The 21,863-nt window shown below is 38.7% G+C and overlaps 1 protein-coding gene across 1 annotated transcript in view; it reads left to right on the top strand.

Annotated features, from left to right (window-relative positions):
* The window catches only part of TRAK2 (trafficking kinesin protein 2), a 77,886-nt gene that overhangs the window by 38,498 nt on the left and 17,525 nt on the right, over window positions 1-21,863 (top strand). The window contains exons 4-9 of the mRNA XM_040228800.1: window positions 9,299-9,375; window positions 10,855-10,971; window positions 19,131-19,340; window positions 19,972-20,050; window positions 20,963-21,093; window positions 21,518-21,592. Of these exons, the coding sequence (XP_040084734.1) occupies window positions 9,299-9,375; window positions 10,855-10,971; window positions 19,131-19,340; window positions 19,972-20,050; window positions 20,963-21,093; window positions 21,518-21,592 (689 nt within the window). The remainder of the gene's footprint in view (window positions 1-9,298; window positions 9,376-10,854; window positions 10,972-19,130; window positions 19,341-19,971; window positions 20,051-20,962; window positions 21,094-21,517; window positions 21,593-21,863) is intronic.

Here is a 21,863-nt window from a genome sequence, read left to right on the forward strand (position 1 = left end):
GGGTTTTTCGATTTGTGAGAAAATTTCAAACTGAAATTTCGTCAGGGTAAATTTAGTTTGTCATTATTTTCATAAAGTGGTACAGAAAGTGCCCTTAGTTTACATGTTCTTTGTTCTATACCTCACTGGAGGGGAGACTAGCTAGAAAGATGTTTTAGGTTATGATTTAATGGAGTTGGTGTTAGGATGAATTTTACATAAAAAGACTAGAAAATAAAAGGTAAACAGATTCTAAAATACTTGCTTTATAGGTAAACAAGAGTGTAATTAAAACTAGAGGTTAATAGGATGTTACAAGAGCCGTACTTCCAGGATCTGGAAAACTGTCCTATTCCTTTCATCTCACAGTACTATTTTCACTTCAACAGTTTGAAAATTAAACTACATATGATTTACTAAGATCATGAAGCAAATAATTAGAATTATCATTGGTTCACTAATACTTTTTCTGTGTACGTGCATGTTTAGTTGCTAAGTCAAATCCGACTCTCTGCAATCCCATGGACTGTAGCCTCCAGGCTTCTGTGTCCGTGGGCTTTTCCAGAGCAGGTTGCCGTTTTCCCCTTCAGGGCATCTTCCCAACCCAGGAACTGAACGTGTGTCTCCTGCCTGTCCTGCATTGGAGGCAGATTCTCTTTAATCACTGAACCACCTGGGAAGCCCACTTTTTCTCTATATTGTACTTTAATTTCACTGTTATTTTAAAGTTATCAATGCTTTGGGTTAACAGTTCACAAAAATATAAATATACTTCATTATGAATTTGTATCTTATGAATGTAGAAGATAAGTGAATAAGTGATTTACTTTATTTAGCAAATTGACCAAGGTCTTAAAAAGCATGTTACAAACCATCCTCTCACCCTTTTCCACTGTTTTCTGTCCCCCCTGAGGTGTCAATATTTTTTTGGTTTTGAATATTTACTATGGACACTGGCAAGTGATCCTAGGATTCAGCTCCCTGGTTCTGTTTCAGCCCCTTCGTGTTCCTAGTTCCCTCACGTGGCAATAGACACGTGCTCATTAAAATGAATTATGACAACTAGTAAAAAGAGGTGCCAAGCAGAGGCACTTTCTTTCTTAGTTCACACGAAGAAGCTGAAGGTACCACAAGAAGAAAATAATGAAATTTGGAAGGAAACAGGCAAAAGTTTTGTGATAGGAGCCTGTCTCACATGAATAAAAGGATACTGGTTGTTCTCTGAAGCCCCTTCCAAACCAGAAAGAGATTGCTTTCGCGTGTTTTAAAAGTAAACAATGGATAGGTCCAGAAAAATAATTCCCTCCTAGACCCTCCCATGGGCTTCCCTGGTGGCTGAGTGGTAAAGAATCCACGTGCAATGCAGGAGACACAGGAGATGTAGGTTGGATCCCTTGGTTGGGAAGATCCCCTGGAGGAGGACATGGCAACTCACTCCAGTATTCATGCCTGAAGAACCCATGGACAGAGAAGCCCGGTGGGCTACAGTCCATGGGGTAACAAACAGTCAGATACGACTGAAGCAACTGAGCACACGTGCAGTCCCTGCCATACACACACAGTTTAAGATACTCAAAGAACGTTTTGCTTGCAGGGTTTTCTAATTTTATTAAGAGAGTCCCACAGTGACATGTGGGACAAGCAGTGCAATCAGATCACACCATGACAAAAAGAACCATTTGTTCATGTGAAGGCTCAAAGTAGAAACCTAATCTGCTTTTCAGGGTATTTTTTATTTGGGAATAAAAGATCACCTTAGATTAAAGGTTAATCTAATAAAAGGTTAATCTCCAGAGTAGGTTAAAGGTTTAAAGGTTAATTAATTAATTAAAGGTTAATCTAATAAAAGATCACTTCCTAATGCATAAGGAAAGGGGGGTGGTTATATAAGTTTATTTAAGGCATCGGAGGAGAAGGGGACGACAGAGGATTAGATGGCTGGATGGCATCACCAACTCGATGGACGTGTGTTTGAGTGAACTCCGGGAGTTGGTGATGGACAGGGAGGCCTGGTGTGCTGCAATTCATGGGGTCGCAAAGAGTCAGACATGACTGAGCGACTGAACTGAACTGAACTAAGGCATCAGCGTCACTTGGTACTTGTTAAAAACACAGATCCTGTGTCCCCATCCCAGATCTACTGATTCAGAAACTCTGGGGGCAGGGCCTAGTCTGTTTAAATTAAGTAAGTCCTCCTGCTGGTGCTGATGCACACAGATTTGAGAACCAGTGATCTGAAGCATTGTCACCAAAATGGGCCACTTCACAGTGACGTTAATTGGAGAAGTTGAGAAACAAGGGAGGGTGCAGAATTTTGCAGAGAAGTACAGTTTTAGAGATTATTACTTCTGGCTGGTAGTTATACTTTTCCTCTGCCCTTGAAACTCATTAACCTTTACCTGCAGGAAGGAAATACAACAAGTAATTCTCAGGAAGCAATAACCATAAGTCTAGTCGTAGAGGTAAGCGGATTTATAATTCCTTTTGACCAGTTCCATGTAAGAATTAAGTCATTTGCCCTAAGACATCTATTGTAGAATGAGTTACCTTATCACTTATATCTAGTTACCTTATCACGTCCTATCTAGGTATTATTAGTGAGAAAATTGTCTCTCAAATCATTATCTATGGGGCTTACTTCTCTCTTGGAACCCCATTGAGAAAGGCTGTCCTAGATGGAACATATGATCAGCCTCCTTTTTGGTCCATCTCAGTTCTTTTGAAGGCAGATTTTTGTATTGCAGAAATGTTCTCTGTATTATAGTAGCAAAAAACACTTCTCTGGAGTTAAAACCTCAAAACCTGTCTGTAGTTACCAGGAGCTATTCCAGCTTTTACTCTGTCATGCAGGAAATGTCTGTGTTTCATTTTTGTTTTTGTTTTTTCATGTGGAAGAATTGGAGAGTGATAAAAGATCAGAAATCTTTTAAAAATTAAATAATTATGGTAAAAACTCTAACCTTGAAAAAGGATATTTGAGAGAACTGTTCAGGCACCATCTCATGTAAATAACAGGGATGTCAAAATGGGTCAACACTGGCATTTTCCATCCTGAAAATGACTGGGGGGAGTTGGTGTAAAACTATGTATTATAAAGTAAGAATTAGTGAAAAAAAAAAGAATTAGTGAAGAAAAAACATCTCCCCCATATTTTTTTAGGAACATTAGATTCTCCGAATATTCAACAAAAACACTGGACATTAATTAACAACCTTCATAAACCAAAGCTGTTCTGTAAAAATGTTTATCATCTCTCTGATGAATAATTCTTTCTTAGACTGGAAACAAGCACAGAACATTGGTAATTTCTGTACCATTTTGCATTTTTATTTTAACCTCTGAGAACTGAAGGGAAAGTAGAATTTGATAGGATTAATTATAATAAAGTTAATCTGTTTGGCCCTGCATTCATGGTTACAGAATTAAAGTGAAGAATTAGTCTATTGCTTTGAAAACATTTAATCATCATGCCTAAATGCCAAGAGAACACTTAAGAACCTTGCCCTGAGTGCTTTTGGAATCATTCCAAGCAGCCTATCTTTATCAGGAGTATTGTGTTACCGAAAAGAAGACAGAACTGATTAGGCTGCAGAGAAGAATCCTTTGTGTTCCTTTATCAATTGAGCAACTCTGTGCAGTTGAGGTAGCCCAGCCATTGGCCTTGGTGGTCTACAGACTAAACAAACTGGAGAATTCTGATTTCTTTATCTAACTTTTTTGTCATAATAAATACTTAAGCATTTGAAAATTCATTTTTCCCTTTTGGAGCCTTTTAAGAAGAGCTGATGATTTCAGTGTTGACCACTGGTGATGTCCATGTGTAGAGTCTTCCTTGTGTTGTTAAAAGAGGGTGTTTGCTATGACCAGTGCGTTCTCTTGGCAGAATTCTATTAGCCTTTGCCCTGCTTCATTCTGTACTCCAAAGCCAAATTTGCCTGTTACTCCAGGTGTTTCTTGACTTCCTAGTTTTGCATTCCAGTCCCCTATAATGAAAAGGACATCTTTGGGGGTGTTAGTTCTAGAAGGTCTTATAGGTCTTCATAGAACTGTTCAGCTTCTTCAGTGTTACTGGTCAGGGCATAGACTTGGATTACTGTGATATTGAATGGTTTGCCTTGGAAACGAACAGAGATCATTATGTCATTTTTGAGATTGTATCCAAGTACTGCATTTCAGACTCTTTTGTTGACTATGATGGCTACTCCATTTCTTCCAAGGGATTCCTGCCCACAGTAGTAGATATAATGGTCATCTGAGTTTAATTTACCCATTCCAGTCCACTTTAGTTTGCTGATTCCTAGAATGTTGATGTTCACTCTTGCCATCTCCTATTTGACCACTTCTAGTTTGCCTTGATTCATGGACCTAACATTCCAGATTCCTATGCAATATTGCTCTTTATAGCATCAGACTTTGCTTCTATCACCAATTCCATCCACAGCTGGGTATTGGTTTTCCTTTGGCTCCATCCCTTCATTCTTTCTGGAGTTATTTCTCCACTGATCTCCAGTAGCATATTGGACACCTACCTACCTGGGGAGTTCATCTTTCAGTGTCCTATCTTTTTGCCTTTTCATACTGTCCATGGGGTTCTCAAGGCAAGAATACTGAAGTGGTTTGCCATTCCCTTCTCCAGTGGACCACATTCTGTCAAAAACAGTGGCTGAGTTTATTTTGGCGGGCTCTAAAATCACTGCAGATGGTGATTGCAGCCGTGAAATTAAAAGACACTTACTCCGTGGAAGGAAAGTTATGATCAACCTAGACAGCATATTAAAAAGCAGAGACATTACTTTGTCCATAAAGATCTGTCTAGTCAAGGCTATGGTTTTTCCAGTAGTCACATATGGATGTGAGAGTTGGACTGTAAAGAAACCTGAGCACTGAAGAACTGATGCTTTGAACTGTGGTGTTAGAGAAAACTCTTTAGAGTCCCTTGAACTGCAAGGAGATCCAACCAGTCCACCGTAAAGGAGATGAGTCCTGGGTGTTCATTGGAAGAACTGATGTTGAAGCTGAAACTCCAATACTTTGGCCACCTGATGCGAAGTGCTGACTCATTTGAAAGGATCCTGATGCTGGGAAAGATTGAGGGCAGGAGGAGAAGGGGATGACAGAGGATGAGATGGTTGGATGGCATCACCAACTCAAAGAACATGGGTTTGGGTAGACTCCAACAGTTGGTGATGGACAGGGAGGCCTGGTGTGCTGCGGTTCATGGGCTCACAAAGAGTCGGACATGACTGAGTGACTGAACTGAACTGAAGAAGAGCTGCTACTTTTTATTGCAAAGATAACATTTGTTCTTCATTGAAAATTAGCAAAAAGCTGAATAGAGAACAACAAATCAACTATAATCCATACTCAGAGATCATCACTATTAACATTTTAATGTATATTATTTCAGCCTCTCTTTTATATAGATATGTATAGATATGAGTACCCACTCCAGTGTTCTTGCCTAGAGAATCCCAGTAATGGGGGAGCCTGGTGAGCTGTCATCTGTGGGGTTGCACAGAGTCGGACACGACTGAAGCGACTTAGCAGCAGCAGCAGCAGCAGCATAGATATGAGTGCATGCTAAAATCACTTCAGTCATGTCCGACTCTTTGTGACCCCATGGACTGTAACCCACCAGGCTCCTCTGTCCATGGGATTCTCCAGGCAAGAATACTGGAGTGGGTTGCCATGCCTTCCTCCAAGGAATCTTCCCAATCCAGGGATCAAACCCACCTCTCTTAGGTCTCCTGCATTGGCAGGCAAATTCTTTCCCACTAACACTACCTGGGAAGCCCATGTATAGATATACCCACACCTTAAAAACAAAATCAGGACCTATGTTGTTTTATAACTTGTGTTCACAGATAAGTACTCTATTTCATCAGATAAGAGCCTTTTGATCTTGGTGGTACTATGGTAGAAAAAGCAACATGGTGTAAAGAGCCCATCATTGAGAATGAGCAGACCCAAGTTTTTTCTTAGGACCTTGTGAGGTGCCAGCTGCTATCACCTCCTTATTATATCTTGGCTTTGCCACTAATAGTTTGCTTTGCCATCTTGGATGTGTCACATAATTCCTCTCAGTCAGGTTTCCTCCTATAAGAAAATGAGAACATTAAACGAGATATCTTCTTAAGGTTCAGCTTGAAATTATCAGACTATGACAGATGGTTAGCATTTATAGGAAATATATTTTAGTTTCTCCTCACTAAAACATATGTTATTCCAGACATTTCTGTAATTACTGGGTCCTTCATTTTCAATTCCCCTTTTATCATGTGTGATTTGTATCTCACAGTGTTATTACATTCTTAATTTCCAGGTTTTACTTCAAATTAAATTTTCCACTTCATCAACTCTTGTCAGTCATATAATATAAGCCATGTCCTGCAGTTTTTAAATTAGTTGTATAAAAACTGTCTTTAACTGAGTTTCCAGGATTCCTGGTTCTTGCTTTGAGTGTTAATCCTGGCTCAGTGGTTTTCATCCCTAGCTTCGCATCAGAACATCTGGCGTGTTTTCCTTACTACTTGTGCTCTGGGGTCCCTCGAAATGAACTCAGAATCTGCAGTTGAGACTCACTGCACTGTGTTACATTTGTCTTTGCAAACATTGGCTAGTTTTTTGTAGTTTGGAGTATAGTTATATTGACTTGATTTTTCTCCCCCCTCTATTATTGAGACCAGAAGTAGAAGAGACCACACACTGTATGTATCTGCCTTAATTTTTAATCTTTGTTCCTGAGCTATGCTACCAAGTTAAACTGTGAAGATTCCTTAGGCCCAAAGCCTATTTCTTTTATCCCTGTGTGGTTAAAGTACAGAGCCATTTTATCTACTTGTAAATAAAAATTCTTTTGTAAAAAAATGTTTCTTTCTAGTTTTTTTGTTTTTGTTGCTGCTGTTGTTAGTTTTCTTTTCAGTTTAAAACTTTTCCAGCAATCTCAATACTGACAACCCAGCACTTTGTTTTACTTTTAACTAGAAGTAAGACTATCATTAATACTTTTCTCTGGGTAATGGCTATTTTCATTTTGAGCAGTGAAGCTGGGAAGAAAAATTAAAGGCTCAGATTAAAGTAAAACCTGTCTACTGGTGTCTTTTGAGCAATCTTAAGTGTTAAGATGGGTCCAAGGAACTAAAGATAACTCATAGTTTCTGCTGCCTAGTCAGTGTATTGTTTACAGAGAATTTTAAATCGGGGCTGTTTCATACATACCAGTTGTGTTTAAAGAGTATAGCTATGAATAGTTACATGATACCTAGCAGTTTATTAAATAATACTTAGTAAATTATCATATTTGAACCTCCTAATGGCCTTGTGAGATGCTGTCACCTCCATATTATAAATATGAATCTGAATCTCAGAAGGGGTAAGTGACTTGTTCAAGATCACTCAAATACATGAATTCAGCTTCTCTGCTTCAAATCTCTGCTTTTTCACATTTCATGGCAAACAAATTATAAAATCAATCTAAATCAAACCCAAGTCTGTTTCATTAATGGTCTCCAAAGTCAAAAGTTCCTATTAGGTAAAAGACCAGGACACCAAAAGAGTGTCTAACAGGCTTTTTAATGGCGAAGCGCTCCCAGGCGGGGTTCCCTGACCCGAAGGAGGCCGACCGTGTTGGGGGTGGTTTTTATATGTTCCTTTCAAGGGATGGTCAGGCTAGATGGACGGGGGTTCGGATAGTTCGCCAGGCCGAGGCTTCGCGGGCTGACATGTCCTTCTACGTGGCTGATGGGGCGGCTTTAGCTGGTGAAGTGTGCTGTCACTGGTCCCTGGGATCTGGGAGGCTCCTTCCATTAGAGACCTCCCCCGCCGGCGGAGGAGAGAAAGGGGCAGCCCATCATGGCCCCGGGGTCCTACCTTACAGTTCCCTCTCTTATTATGCTTCATTGGCTTTAAAAAGGTATTGCTTATTGTGTTTTTGGAATCATTAGGGTCCTATCTGTTCTTTTCTTTGGAGCTAAATTAGTCAAGTGCAGTTCCTGAATTTATGGAGTGTCAGAAATAATGGATTTGAGTAATACAAGGAATGTAATAGTATACAGTTCATTTTATAGCAAGGGCCTACCTATGATGAAGTTTATTATAAAAAAAAAAGAATTTTAAAGCTAAAAAGGGTTATGATTCACAATAAAACTACAAAAAGTCCTGCAAGTCCTGTTCCTTATTTGTTGATATTAACTCACATGATAGCTGATCACAGATGTTCAAAATAATCACAACAGAATTCTAATTAATTTCCTTTTACATTCAGTTCAGTTCAGTCACTCAGTCGTGTCTGACTTTGCAACCTCATGGACAGCAGCATGCCAGGTTTCCCTGTCCATCACCAACTATTGGAGCTTACTCAAACTCATCCATCAAGTCAGTGATGCCATCCAACCATCACATCCTCTGTCCCCTTCTCCACCTGCCTTGAATCTTTCCCAGCATCAGGGTCTTTCCCAAGAAGTCAGTTCTTTACATCAGATGGCCAGAGTATTGAAGTTTCAACTTCAACATCAGTCCTTCCAATGAATATTAAGGACTGATTTCCTTTAGGATTGACTGGTTTGATTTCCTTGCAGTCCAAGGGACTCTCTCAAGAGTCTTCTCCAATACCACAGTTCAAAAGCATCAATTCTTTGGCACTCAGCTTTCTTTATGGTCCAACTTGCACATTCATACATGAGTACTGGAAAAACCATAACTTTTAACTAGATGGACCTTTGTCAGCAAAGTAATGTCTCTGCTTTTAAATATTCTGTCTAGGTTGGTCACAGCTTTTCTTCCAAGGAGCAAGTGTCTTTTAATTTCATGGCTGCCATCACCATCTGCAGTGATCTTGGAGCCCAAGAAAATAGTCTGTCACTGTTTCCATTGTTTCCCCATCTATTTGCTGAAGAGATGGGGCCAGATGCCATGATCTTAGTTTTTTGAATAACTCCTCACAAACTCATCCCTCAATAACTTTAGATTAGGGTATAAAATGATTGGTAGTTCAGTTAATTCTCTGGCCTACATCTTCTAAAATGAGTGAGGCAAAATTCCAGTCTTACCACAGAAAGAGAAGATAGTCAGGAGGTGACTACCCTGTGACCAGTTGATACTTTCTTAATTCATTGTATGATATGCATTTTGTTTGTAGTAATTGGTCTGTCCTGACTGTCTAACGTGTGAACTATTTCTTTTTCTTTTTTCACCTGTATTTTTATTCTAAATAACTTTTTGTAAAAGCCTGAGTTGTTTGTTGTGTTGTTTCAATTCTTATGAATATTTAAAACTTTGTGTTAATTCTATATCCTATAAACAGTTGTTTTAACTATCTTAGTTCTAGGCACAGACAGAGTGGAGCAGATGACCAAAACTTACAATGACATCGACATGGTTACACATCTCCTGGCAGAGGTAGGAATGTGTCCTTTTTCTCCAATATAAAAAGTAAACCTTGAAGATCATTTAGGAGCTATTAAATTTGCACATCAATGAAGAATGATGATGTCTTTGCCCTAGGTTGTTCTGTATAAGGTTACAGCTAGAACAACTCAAACCAACTGGCATTCCAAAGTAGAATGGCTCCTGAAGTTTATTTTTATAAAGTTGCACAGCACTTAATTTTTTATTGTTGTGTTATAATGATGCTAGCTGGCTTCACTGTCTTAGAAAAGCAATCTTTAAAAAAACATGCTTTTTTAAATAAATCCTTGCTGTCACTTACCCTGAAACAGAGCTCCCATTCAAGAAACAGCTCGTTTGCAAATAAATACCAACAGTTTGGAGCACCTTCCCTTTTCTACTTTCTTTCAAGCTATTATCTGAGCCTTCTTTGTCCATGACATTTTTAGTATATAGAGTGTATCTCTTCTGAGTGGTGGTCTTAGAGAGCTCTCCCTATGCTTAAAGTTCAGTTGATCTTATGGGAATTATCTTTCTCTTTGAAGTACCCTTCTCCTCACATGTCCCCCTCACCCTAGGCAGCTCCCCAGAATGATTTTGATATGCCACTTAGCCTATATTGAAAATGAAATAAGTGGGCCTTGAAATTTAGAGATAACCCATCTACCAGTTTTCATGTTACTGTGGAACAAAAAGAAGCTTAATTTTATTTGCAGTGATTAATGTGAGCATAACCATATACCGTAAGGCACTTAGGTGTTTTAATATATTGATAGTTTTCCATCCTACAGAATACAAGCCTCACCCCCACCATATAGAGGGAATCCCTATGCCCTTGCTAAGTTATTACCATCTACTCAGATAGAGTAACTCTTGGCTTGGGCCTCCCTTCATTATTGCCACCGATTTCTTTAGACTCCTTTCTTCTCTATACTGTAAGAAGAACCCTATAGCCTTGAAATGTCCAATCTGTTATATCCCCTATTTTATTTCATATCATGATCAGTTGACAATAGGGTTCTTGATTATGCTTTCTTCTGAGCCTCTGGCTCTGAATGCATACAGAATGCCTTGGTTTTCAACATGCCTACTGTATCATTACCCTGCTCAAAGACAAATGCATTCTACAAATATTTTTTGGGCTTTTACTGTGGGTCAGGCCCTGTCCTCATTTTTAGACTATATTAGTTTTCTAAGTTTCCAAAGTCATAAGTTTAAAGATAGAGTTGCTGTATCCTAATTAATAGGATGATCAATAAATCTCACTTAATATTAAGAAATACTCTCTTGCATTTATAACTATGGTGGTCATCCATTTGACCACATATTCTAAACACCATTTGTGTGTGTCAGGCCCTGTATTCGTTTGTATATCTGGGCATTAAAATGGACATTGATGCTTTCTAGGACATTGCTTTTAATGACTGCAGGATTTCTAAACTACTACTTAATTTTGTCTGTACTCAAGAGATGTATTTGGTGTTTTAACAGAGGGATCGTGATCTGGAGCTAGCTGCTCGAATTGGACAAGCTCTCTTAAAGAGGAACCATGCCTTGTCTGAGCAGAATGAAACCCTGGAGGAGCAACTGGGACAAGCCTTTGATCAAGTATGTCTTGGATCAAGTATTTGCAGCATGAAACAGTTAGATTTGGGAAATGGAGAATTTATTTTCCTGGTGTCCCTGAAATAATGACAATAGGTAGACAGATAATACCAGCACATGTTAACTGTTGGTATCCATTGAACTAACCAGTAGAGAAATTAAATGTTAATGTACAGAGGAGTACTCATGTGACTCTACCTTAGTCAATATAAAGTCTGTATTGAGTACCTACAGTACTTGTGGCACCCTATTTAGATTCTAATGGCTTCCCTGATAGCTCAGTTGGTAAAGAATCTGCCTGCAATGCAGGACACCTTGGTTCAATTCCTGGGTCAGGAAGACCAACTGGACAAGGGATAAGCTACCTATTCCAATATTTTGGGGCTTCCCTTGTGGCTTAACTGGTAAAGAATCCACCTGCAATGCAAGAGACCTGGGTTGAGAAGATCCCCTGTAGAAGGGAAAGGCTACCAACTCCAGTATTCTGCCCTGGAGAATTCCATGGACTATATAGACCATTGGGTTGCAAATTCTAACACTTTATCCTTACTCCTTCATGTAGACTTTTTGTATTATCTTATCTTAATATTTTAAAATACACCCCAAAGTAATAGAACCCAAAGAAAGTATCTTTATTCAAAAACCCAAACAAGAAAAGGAAAAAAATTTTAATTTGTTATCTAGTTTCATTTACATTTTATATAAACACATCATGTTTAGTAACAGTCAAGCCTTTGAGTTTAAGTACTAATTCCCTAGAATTAAAGTTGGTAAGTCATATAGAGTTACACAGCATAAAAATACAAACCTTTAGAGGCGGTTGGAAGATGGTGGAGGAATAGGACGGAGAGACAACTTTCTCCCCCACAAATTCATCAAAAGAACATTTGAACGCTAAGTAAATTCCACAAAACAACTTCTGAATGCTGGCAGAGGACATCAGGCACCCAAAAAAGCAGCCCATTGCCTTTGAAAGGAGGTAGGAAAAAATATAAAAGATAAAAAGAGAGACAAAAGAGGTAGGTTCGGAGATCCGTCCCGGGAAGGGAGTCTTAAAAAAGAGAGTTTCCAAACACCAGGAAACTCTCTCTGGCGAGTCTGTGGCGAGCCTTGGAACCTCAGAGGGCAACATAACCTGGAGGAAAAATAAACAAATAATTAAACCCACAGATTCTGTGCCCAACGGTAACTCCCAGCAGAGAAGCAGCACAGATTCCCACATCCACCACTAGCAAGCGGGGGCTGGGGAGGGGGGTGTGGCCTGCATTGCTTAGAGTAAGGACCAGGCCTGAATGCCCCAAGGGCAATCTGAGGGAACTAATATGAGATTGCAAACCAGACTGTGGGATAGCTAACTCGCGAAAAGCCCTAAGACACCGCCAGACCTGCTTACAGAACAAAGGACTGACTAGAGCTATGCAAAAAGCCCTAACCTAAGACACTGCCAGGCCCGCTCACAGAACAAAGGACTGAGCAGAGCTAGCCAGCTGTGGACTGGCCCATACCCCGCTGGAGACAGGCAGGTGAGGGCAGCCAGAGCCGGAAGTGGGCAGTTGCGGACACAGAGAGGCATCCTATACCAAACTGCAAGCAGGCTTCGTTGCTAACCAAGACTTCTTGGGATTCTGGACCCTCGACATCTGCCTGAGAAGGTGTGTCGGTTGTACACCCAGAAAACCGAGTGTCAGGGATGGGGGAGGTGATAAGTTGCAGCAACCGCGCTCACCAAACACCTGGTCATCTGAGCTGCTTGGACGTGGGAAGGGCACAAAACGCAGGCCCAACCGAGTCTGTGCTTTTGTGGAGTACCTGAGTACCTAAACCTGCGCAGCTTAGACCTGGGAAGTGCATACAACCCAGCACCGGCCTCAGACAGTTCCCGGCAGAGCAACCTAGAGCCTAAGAGGTGAAGTCAGGGAAAGCACACATGCCGTGAGCAGGGGCAAACCCAGTGTGGCTGAGACACTGCGAGCACATGCCAGTGTTATTTGTTTGCGGTGTTCCTCCCTCCCCACAGCACAACTGAACAAGGGAGCCTAAAAAGTGTCCACCACCGCCCCTTTGTGTCAGGGCGGAAATTAGACATTGAAGAGACCAGCAAACAGAAGAAGCTAAAACAGAGGGAACCACCTTGGAAGTGACAGATGGAGAAGTCTTGAGGCTACTGTAAGAATAAGACTGAAAAACAGAAGCAGGAGGCTTAAGTCCAAATCCTGAGAATACCAGAGAACTCCTGACTCCAGGGAACATTGATCGATAGGAGCTCATCAAACACCTCCATACCTACGCTGAAACCAAGCACCAGCCAAGGGCCAACAAGTTCCAGAGCAAGACATACCACACAAGTTCTCCAGCAACACAGGAACATAGCCCTGAGCTTCAATATACAGATTGCCCAGTCACTCCAAACCCATTGACATCTCATAACTCATTACTGGACACTTCATTACACTCCAGAGAGAAGAAATCCAGCTCCACCCACCAGAATACCTACACAAGCTTCCCTAACCAGGAAACCTTGACAAGCCACCCATTGAACCCCACCCACAGCAAGGAAACTCCACAATAAAGAGAACTCCGTAACTGCCAGAATTCAGAAAGGCCACCCCAAACACAGGAATATAAACAAGATGAAGAAGCAGAGAAATACCCAGCAGGTAAAGGAACGGGATAAATGCCCACCAAACCGAACAAAAGAGGAAGAGATAGGGGATCTACCTGATAAAGAATTCCAAATAATGATAGTGAAAATGATCCAAAATCTTGAAAACAAAATAGAGTTACAGATAAATAGCCTGGAGACAAGGATTGAGAAGATGCAAGAAAGGTTTAACAAGGACCTAGAAGAAATAAAAAAGAGTCAATATATAATGAATAATGCAATACATGAGATCAAAAACACTGTGGAGGGAACCAACAGTAGAATAACGGAGGCAGAAGATAGGATAAGTGAGATAGAAGATAGAATGGTAGAAATAAATGAAACAGAGAGGAAAAAAGAAAAACAAAAGAAATGAGGACAATCTCACAAACCTCTGGGACAATGTTAAATGCCCCAACATTCGAATCATAGGAGTCCCAGAAGAAGAAGACAAAAAGAAAGACCATAAGAAAATACTTGAGGAGATAATAGTTGAAAACTTCCTAAAATGGGGAAGGACATAATCACCCAAGTCCAAGAAACCCAGAGAGTCCCCAACAGGATAAACCCAAGGCAAAACACCCCAAGACATATTATTAATCAAATGAACAAAGATCAAAGCCAAAGAAGAAATATTAAAAGCAGCAAGGGGAAAACAACAAATGACACACAAGGGGATTCCCATAAGGATAACAGCTGATCTTTCAATAGAAACTCTTCAGGCCAGGAGAGAATGGCAGGACATACTTGAAGTGATGAAAGAAAATAACCTACAGCCCAGATTACTGTACCCAGGCAAGGATCTCATTCAAATATGAAGGAGAAATCAAAAGCTTTACAGACAAGCAAAAGCTCAGAGAATTCAGCACCACCAAACCAGCTTTCCAACAATTGCTAAAGGATCTTCTCTAGACAGGAAACACAGAAAGGGTGTATAAACTCAAACCAAAAACAATAAATCAACAGGATCATACTTATCAATAATTACCTTAAATGTAAATGGGTTGAATGCCCCAACCAAAAGAAAAAGACTGGCTGAATGGATACAAAAACAAGACCCCTATATATGTTGTCTAGAAGAGACCCACCTGGAAACAAGGGACACATACAGACTGAAAGTGAAGGGCTGGAAAGAGATATTCCATGCAAATAAGAGACCAAAAGAAAGCAGGAGTAGCAATACTCATATCAGATTAAATAGACTTTAAAACAAAGACTGTGAAAAGAGACAAAGAAGGACAATACATAATGATCAAAGGATCAATCCAAGAAGAAGATATAATAATTATAAATATATATGCTCCCAACATAGGAGCAGCGCAATATGTAAGACAAATGCTAACAAGTATGAAGGGGGAAATAAACAATAACACAATAAAAGTGGGAGACTTTAATACCCCACTCACACATATGGATAGATCAACTAAACAGAAAATTAACAAGGAAACAGAAACTTTAAAGGACAATAGACTAGTTAGACCTAATTGATATCTATAGGACATTTCACCCCAAACAGTGAATTTCACCTTTTTCTCAAGTGCACATGGAACCTTCTCCAGGATAGATCACATCCTGGGCCATAAATCTAGCATTGGTAAATTGAAAAAAATTGAAATCATTCAGGCATCTTTTCTGACCACAATGCAGTAAGATTAGATCTCAATTACAGGAGAAAAACTATTAAAAATTCCAACATATGGAGGCTGAACAACATGCTGCTGAATAACCAACAAATCACAGAAGAATCAAGAAAGAAATCAAAATATGCATTGAAATGAATGAAAATGAAAACACGACAACCCCAAAACTGTGGCACACTGTAAAAGCAGTGCTAAGGGGAAGGTTCCTAGCAATACAGGCATACCTCAAGAAACAAGAAAAAAGTCAAATAAATAACCTAACTCTACACCTAAAGCAACTAGAAAAGGAAGAAATGAAGAACCTCAGGGTTAGTAGAAGAAAAGAAATCTTTAAAATTAAGGCAGAAATAATGCCAAAGAAAGAAAAGAGACCATAGCAAAAATCAACAAAGCCAAAAGCTGGTTATTTGAGAGGATAAATAAAATTGACAAACCATTAGCCAGACTCATCAAAAAACAAAGGGAGAAAAATCAGATCAATAAAATTAGAAATGAAAATGGAGAGATCACAACAGGCAACACAGAAATACAAAGGATCATGAGAGACTACTATCAGCAATTATATGCCAATAAAATGGACAACTTGGATGAAATGGACAAAATCTTAGAAAAGTACAACTTTCCAAAACTGAACCAGGAAGAAATACAAAATCTTAACAGACCCATCCCAAGCACGGAAATAAAACTGTAATCAGAAATCTTCCAGCAAAGAAAAGCCCAGGTCCAGATGGCTTCACAGCTGAATTCTACCAAAAATTTAGAGAAGAGCAAACACCTATCCTACTCAAACTCTTCCAGAAAATTGCAGAGGAAGGTAAACTTGCAAACGCATTCTATGAGGCCACCATCACCCTAATACCAAAACCTGACAAAGATGCCACAAAAAAAGAAAACTACAGGCCAATATCACTGATGAGCATAGATGCAAAAATCCTTAACAAAATTCTAGCAATCAGAATCCAACAACACATTATAAAGATCATACCTCATGACCAAGTGAGCTTTATCCCAGGGATGCAAGGATTCTTCAATATCCACAAATCAATCAATGTAATACACCACATTAACAAACTGAAAAATAAAAGCCATATGATTATCTCAATAGATGCAGAGAAAGCCTTTGACAAAATTCAATACCCATTTATGATAAAAAAAAAAACCCTCCAGAAAGCAGGAATAGAAGGAACATACCTCAACATAATAAAAGCTACATATGACAAACCCACAGCAAACATTATCCTCAGTGGTGAAAAACTGAAAACATTTCCCCTAAAGTCAGGAACAAGACAAGGGTGCCCACTTTCACCGCTGCTATTCAACATAGTTCTGGAAGTTTTGGCCACAGCAGTCAGAGCAGAAAAAGAAATAAAAGGAATCTAAATTGGAAAAGAAGAAGTAAAACTCTCACTGTTTGCAGATGACAAGATTCTCTACATAGAAAACCCTAAAGACTGCATCAGAAAATTACTAGAGCTAATCAATGAATATAGTAAAGTTGCAGGATATAAAATCAGCACACAGAAATACCTTGCATTCCTATACACTAATAATGAGAAAATAGAGAAAATAAGGAAACAATTCCATTCACCATTGTGATGAAAAGAATAAAATACTTTGGAATATATCTACCTAAAGAAACAAAAGACCTCTATATAGAAAACTGTAAAACACTGGTGAAAGAAATCAGAGAGGACACTAATAGATGGAGAAATATACTGTTGATGGATCAGAAGAATCAATATAGTGAAAATGAGTATACTACCCAAAGCAATCTATAGATTCAGTGCAATCCCTATCAAGCTACCAATGGTATTTTTTACAGAGCTAGAACAAATAATTTCACAATTTGTATGGAAATACAAAAAACCTCGAATAGCCAAAGCAATCTTGAGAAAGAAGAATGGAACTGCAGGAAACGACCTGCCTGACTTCAGGCTCTACTACAAAGCCACAATCATCAAGACAGTATGGTACTGGCACAAAGACAGAAATATGGATCTATGGAACAAAATAGAAAGCCCAGAGATAAATCCACGCACCTATGGACACCTTACCTTTGACAAAGGAGGCAAGAATATACAATAGAGAAAAGACAGTCTCTTTAACAAGTGGTGCTGGGAAAACTGGTCAACCACTTGTAAAAGAATGAAGCTAGAACACTTTCTAACACCACACACAAAAAATAAACTCAAAATGGATTAAAGATCTAAACGTAAGACCAGAAACTATAAAGCTCCTAGAGGAGAACATAGGCAAAACACTCTTTGACATAAATCACAGCAGGATCCTCTATGACCCACCTCCCAGAATACTGGAAATAAAAGCAAAAATAAACAAATGGGACCTAATTAAAATTAAAAGCTTCTGCACAACAAAGAAAACTATAAGCAAATTGAAAAGACAGCCTTCAGAATGGGAGAAAATAATAGCAAATGAAGCAACTGACAAAGAATTAATCTCAAAAATATACAAGCAACTCCTGCAGCTCAATTCCAGAAAAATAAATGACCCAATCAAAAACTGGGGCAAAGAACTAAACAGATATTTCTCCAAAGAAGACATACAGATGGCTAACAAACACATGAAAAGATGCTCAATCAATATCATTCATTATCAGAGAAATGCAAATCAAAACCACAACGAGGTACCGTATCATGCCAGTCAGAATGGCTGCTATCCAAAAGTCTACAAACAATAAATGCTGGAGAGGGTGTGGAGAAAAGGGAACCCTCTTACACTGTTGGTTGGAATGCAAACTAGTACAGCCACTATGGAGAACAGTGTGGAGATTCCTTAAAAACCTGGAAACAGAACTGCCATATGACCCAGCAATCCCACTGCTGGGCATACACACCTGGGAAACCAGAATTGAAAGAGACGTGTACCCCAGTGTTCATAGCAGCACTGTTTATAATAGCCAGGACATGGAAGCAACCTAGATGTCCATCAGCAGATGAATGGATAAGAAAGCTGTGGTACATATACACAATGGAGTATTATTCAGCCATTAAAAAGAATACATTTGAATCAGTTCTAATGAGGTGGATGAAACTGGAGCCTATTATACAGAGTGAAGTAAGCCAGAAAGAAAAACACCAATACAGTATACTAACGCATATATATGGAATTTAGAAAGATGGTAATGATAACCCTGTATGTGAGACAGCAAAAGAGACACAGATGTATAGAACAGTCTTTTGGACTCAGAGGGAGAGGGCGAGGGTGGGATGATTTGGGAGAATGGCATTGAAACACGTATATTATCATATGTGAAAGAAATCGCCAGTCCAGGTTCGATGCATGATACAGGATGCTCGGGGGTGGTACACTGGGATGACCCAGAGGAATGGGATGGGGAGGGAGGTGGGAGGGGGGTTCAGGATGGGGAACACATGTAACCCCAAGGCAGATTCATGTCAATGTATGGCAAAACCAATACAATATTTTAAAGTAATAAGTAAATAAATAAATGGAAATTATGGGAAAAATAATGCAAACCTTTAGAATGAGAATTTGAAGTAAGGCTCTATTCTGATATTTTGAGGTTTCTTCTGTTTTGTTTTGAACCCTGAATATGTCACCTTATGTGAAATTTCCTCCTATATTCCTATTATATTGAATATGGAAATTGGCTTTTCTTTTCACCTACTATAGAAAAAACTATGTTCATTGAGTTAGTGCTCTGAAATTATAGCTCAGGAAATATATGAGGTTTTTGACTCTCTTTTTAGCTCTTATTACTTTAATCAATAGAACCTAGAAGCTGATTTTATGATTTTGTTTTATGGTGAGAAACAGTTGCCCCAGAATTAGAAGGTGTATTACTTGTAAATAATGTAAAATAAAGACTGTCTTGTAAATCAAGCCCTTTTGATGTGCAGGTTAATCAGCTGCAGCATGAGCTGTCCAAGAAAGATGAGTTGCTTCGAATTGTCTCCATTGCTTCTGAAGAGAGTGAAACTGATTCCAGCTGCTCTACACCTCTTCGCTTCAATGAGTCCTTTAGCTTATCTCAAGGTTTGCTGCAATTGGACATGCTGCAGGAAAAGCTCAAGGAACTGGAAGAAGAGAATATGCTTCTTCGATCCAAGGCACAGTCAAATTATTTCTCACTCTCCTTTACCTTAAAGGCTATAAAGTTTAGGTCTAGGTAGTATTGGGGTAAAATATGGCATAACTAAGGACTTGCTGTTGACATTCCAGTGGGGGTGGGGTGGGTGGCAGCTAAGACACAGGTGATACTTAGAGCCCCCTGAAAAATGAATAGCAAGCTGACAGGTGAAAGAGGGGAAACCACAGCATACAATATATATGTTGTGGAGTTTACACAAATAGCTAAATCATTACACCCAAGGTAAGAACTGTATTGGAAAATGTTTCATGAGCTTATATAATGGGGGAGCGTCAGAGAATGGATCAAAGCAGTGCTACTTAAACAAGTGAAATTTTAGTTGAGGCTGAGGATTAGCCTATCAGAGATATATGATGGAGAGCAGGGGCTGGGGGTGGAGATATGCAAAGGCCCTGTAAGGAATAAGGGGGAAATGTTTGTCATGTCCTATTCCATAGTCTTTATTTTGTGATAGATAAAGCTTTATGAGTTTTTGTTTTCCTTTGCAAGTGGTGAACTTTTATCTTAAATTAGTATTAAAAGTTTTCTTCAGTTAATACTAGAAAATCATTAGAAGATATTATCACATACTGATTTTTTTTCCCTTGAAGGCTTGTCACATAAAGACAGAAACTATTACCTATGAAGAAAAAGAACAACAGCTTGTCAGTGATTGTGTTAAAGAACTTCGTAAGTATTAATGTCCTCTGGGTTATTCTTTGGTAGGGTATCACTAACTCAGAAATTAGATCAATGATTTCAATAAAAGCATGTCAAGAAACAATTTAAATAGTTACTGAAAATCTTAGAATATAACATTGAGCCCACAACTCTAAATAAAGTTCTGTTTGTATTTTTAAGAAATATCTTTGTCATCATTAAATAAAGACCTATATTTCTGCCTGTTACAGCATATTAAAATGAAAGGAACCAAAACTCTTATGTTGTTGGTACAGAAATAGTCCTGTAGAGAATATGATTGCCAAAGTCAGGAAACCTATTAGTAGCACAACTAAAGCTTAAATGATGGTGTAAAATATAACATTCAGTGAGTATTTGTTAAATGCGAACTGTGTTTCTATAAAGGAATATATTTTGCTTTCATGTATTATTACCTGAAAAAAGTAAATCAGTTGGAAAAAGATCAGCTTTACTAGAGAAAAAGTTTGAATCTCTCTATAAATGTATATAGCCTTTGTTATATTTGTTAAGTTTGATTTTCATTTCTTTGGGGATCTTATTTATATCCCTGACGATTACTCAAAAACATAGTGTCTCAGCACTTGCAAACATATATAATTCACTTATCTTTTTTCAGCTTTATCCTTCGTAAAGAAAAAGACAGAGGCAAAATCTTTAGCTTGTTTGCCTTTGCAAGTTATCTCTTTTTGGCTTCAGTGCCTCTTATTAAATTCCCAGCATTTGTCTATTTCAGAAGAACCTTCAATTTTCTCTGTTGAGTTATTCAGGTTTATTACTTTAAATTTATGTTAAAGAAAAATCAATTCATGATAGCCCAATGCTTGTTACAAAACAGGATTTGGCCCACAGGCCATAGTTTAATGTTTTGTTTATATTAATTTTTAAATTTTTGTTTTCCAGGGGAAACCAATGCTCAGATGTCCAGAATGACTGAAGAATTGTCTGGGAAGAGTGATGAACTGATTCGATACCAAGAAGAGATTTCCTCTCTCTTGTCTCAGATTGTAGATCTTCAGCACAAACTTAAAGAAGTAGGTTCATTCATTCAACAGATGTTTGTTAAGCACTGACCTAGTACTTATGCACTCTGTTAAGTGCTAAGCAAAATAAACATAGTCCCTGCCCTTTTACAGTGCTGTAGTCTTTCTGACTGCTGTTTTAGTCTTCTGTCATGAGATAACTACTTTCAAATCATTTATTTCTTTCCATTAAATGGAATTCTCTTTTCCTCAGAAAGTTGTGATATGAACTACTGACTCATGCTCTTTGTCCTTTAAACACCTTGATAGATTTTGTACTCTGCCCATTTTATTGCTATTGTTTGGCTTTTGAAAGGTTAGCTTTTGCTATTCTTCTAGACTGTCCCCTGGAAAACATTCTCCAGATGTCTTAAAAAGAGAGTAACCTCTGTTTTACGTGGGAAGGCTTCATATGTCTCTTTTAATATGTTGTTAGCATGTGATTGAGAAGGAAGAACTGAGACTTCACCTCCAAGCTTCCAAAGATGCCCAAAGACAATTGACGATGGAGGTAATGAGATCTTCCTTTATCTTGTGTAATATGGGAGAGAGGAAGGAGTAGTTTCTTTCTTCTTTGTGAATAAGAATGATTAAAGATGATTACCAGGTTTGAAATAACCACAGAAGATTAAAATGCTATTATGAGATCTACAAAATAAAGCTTTTTAAAAATTCTGTCTCTAAAACTAATAATAACGTGACAACATCTTTCTTAGCCAGGAAACCTTGAGATTATAAGATTTTTTAGGAATGTATTACCCCTTTATAGGTCTCTGTTAACT

This window comes from Oryx dammah, unplaced genomic scaffold (genome assembly GCF_014754425.2).
Source record: "Oryx dammah isolate SB20612 unplaced genomic scaffold, SCBI_Odam_1.1 HiC_scaffold_27, whole genome shotgun sequence".
In the NCBI taxonomy this organism is placed as follows: Eukaryota; Metazoa; Chordata; class Mammalia; order Artiodactyla; family Bovidae; genus Oryx; species Oryx dammah.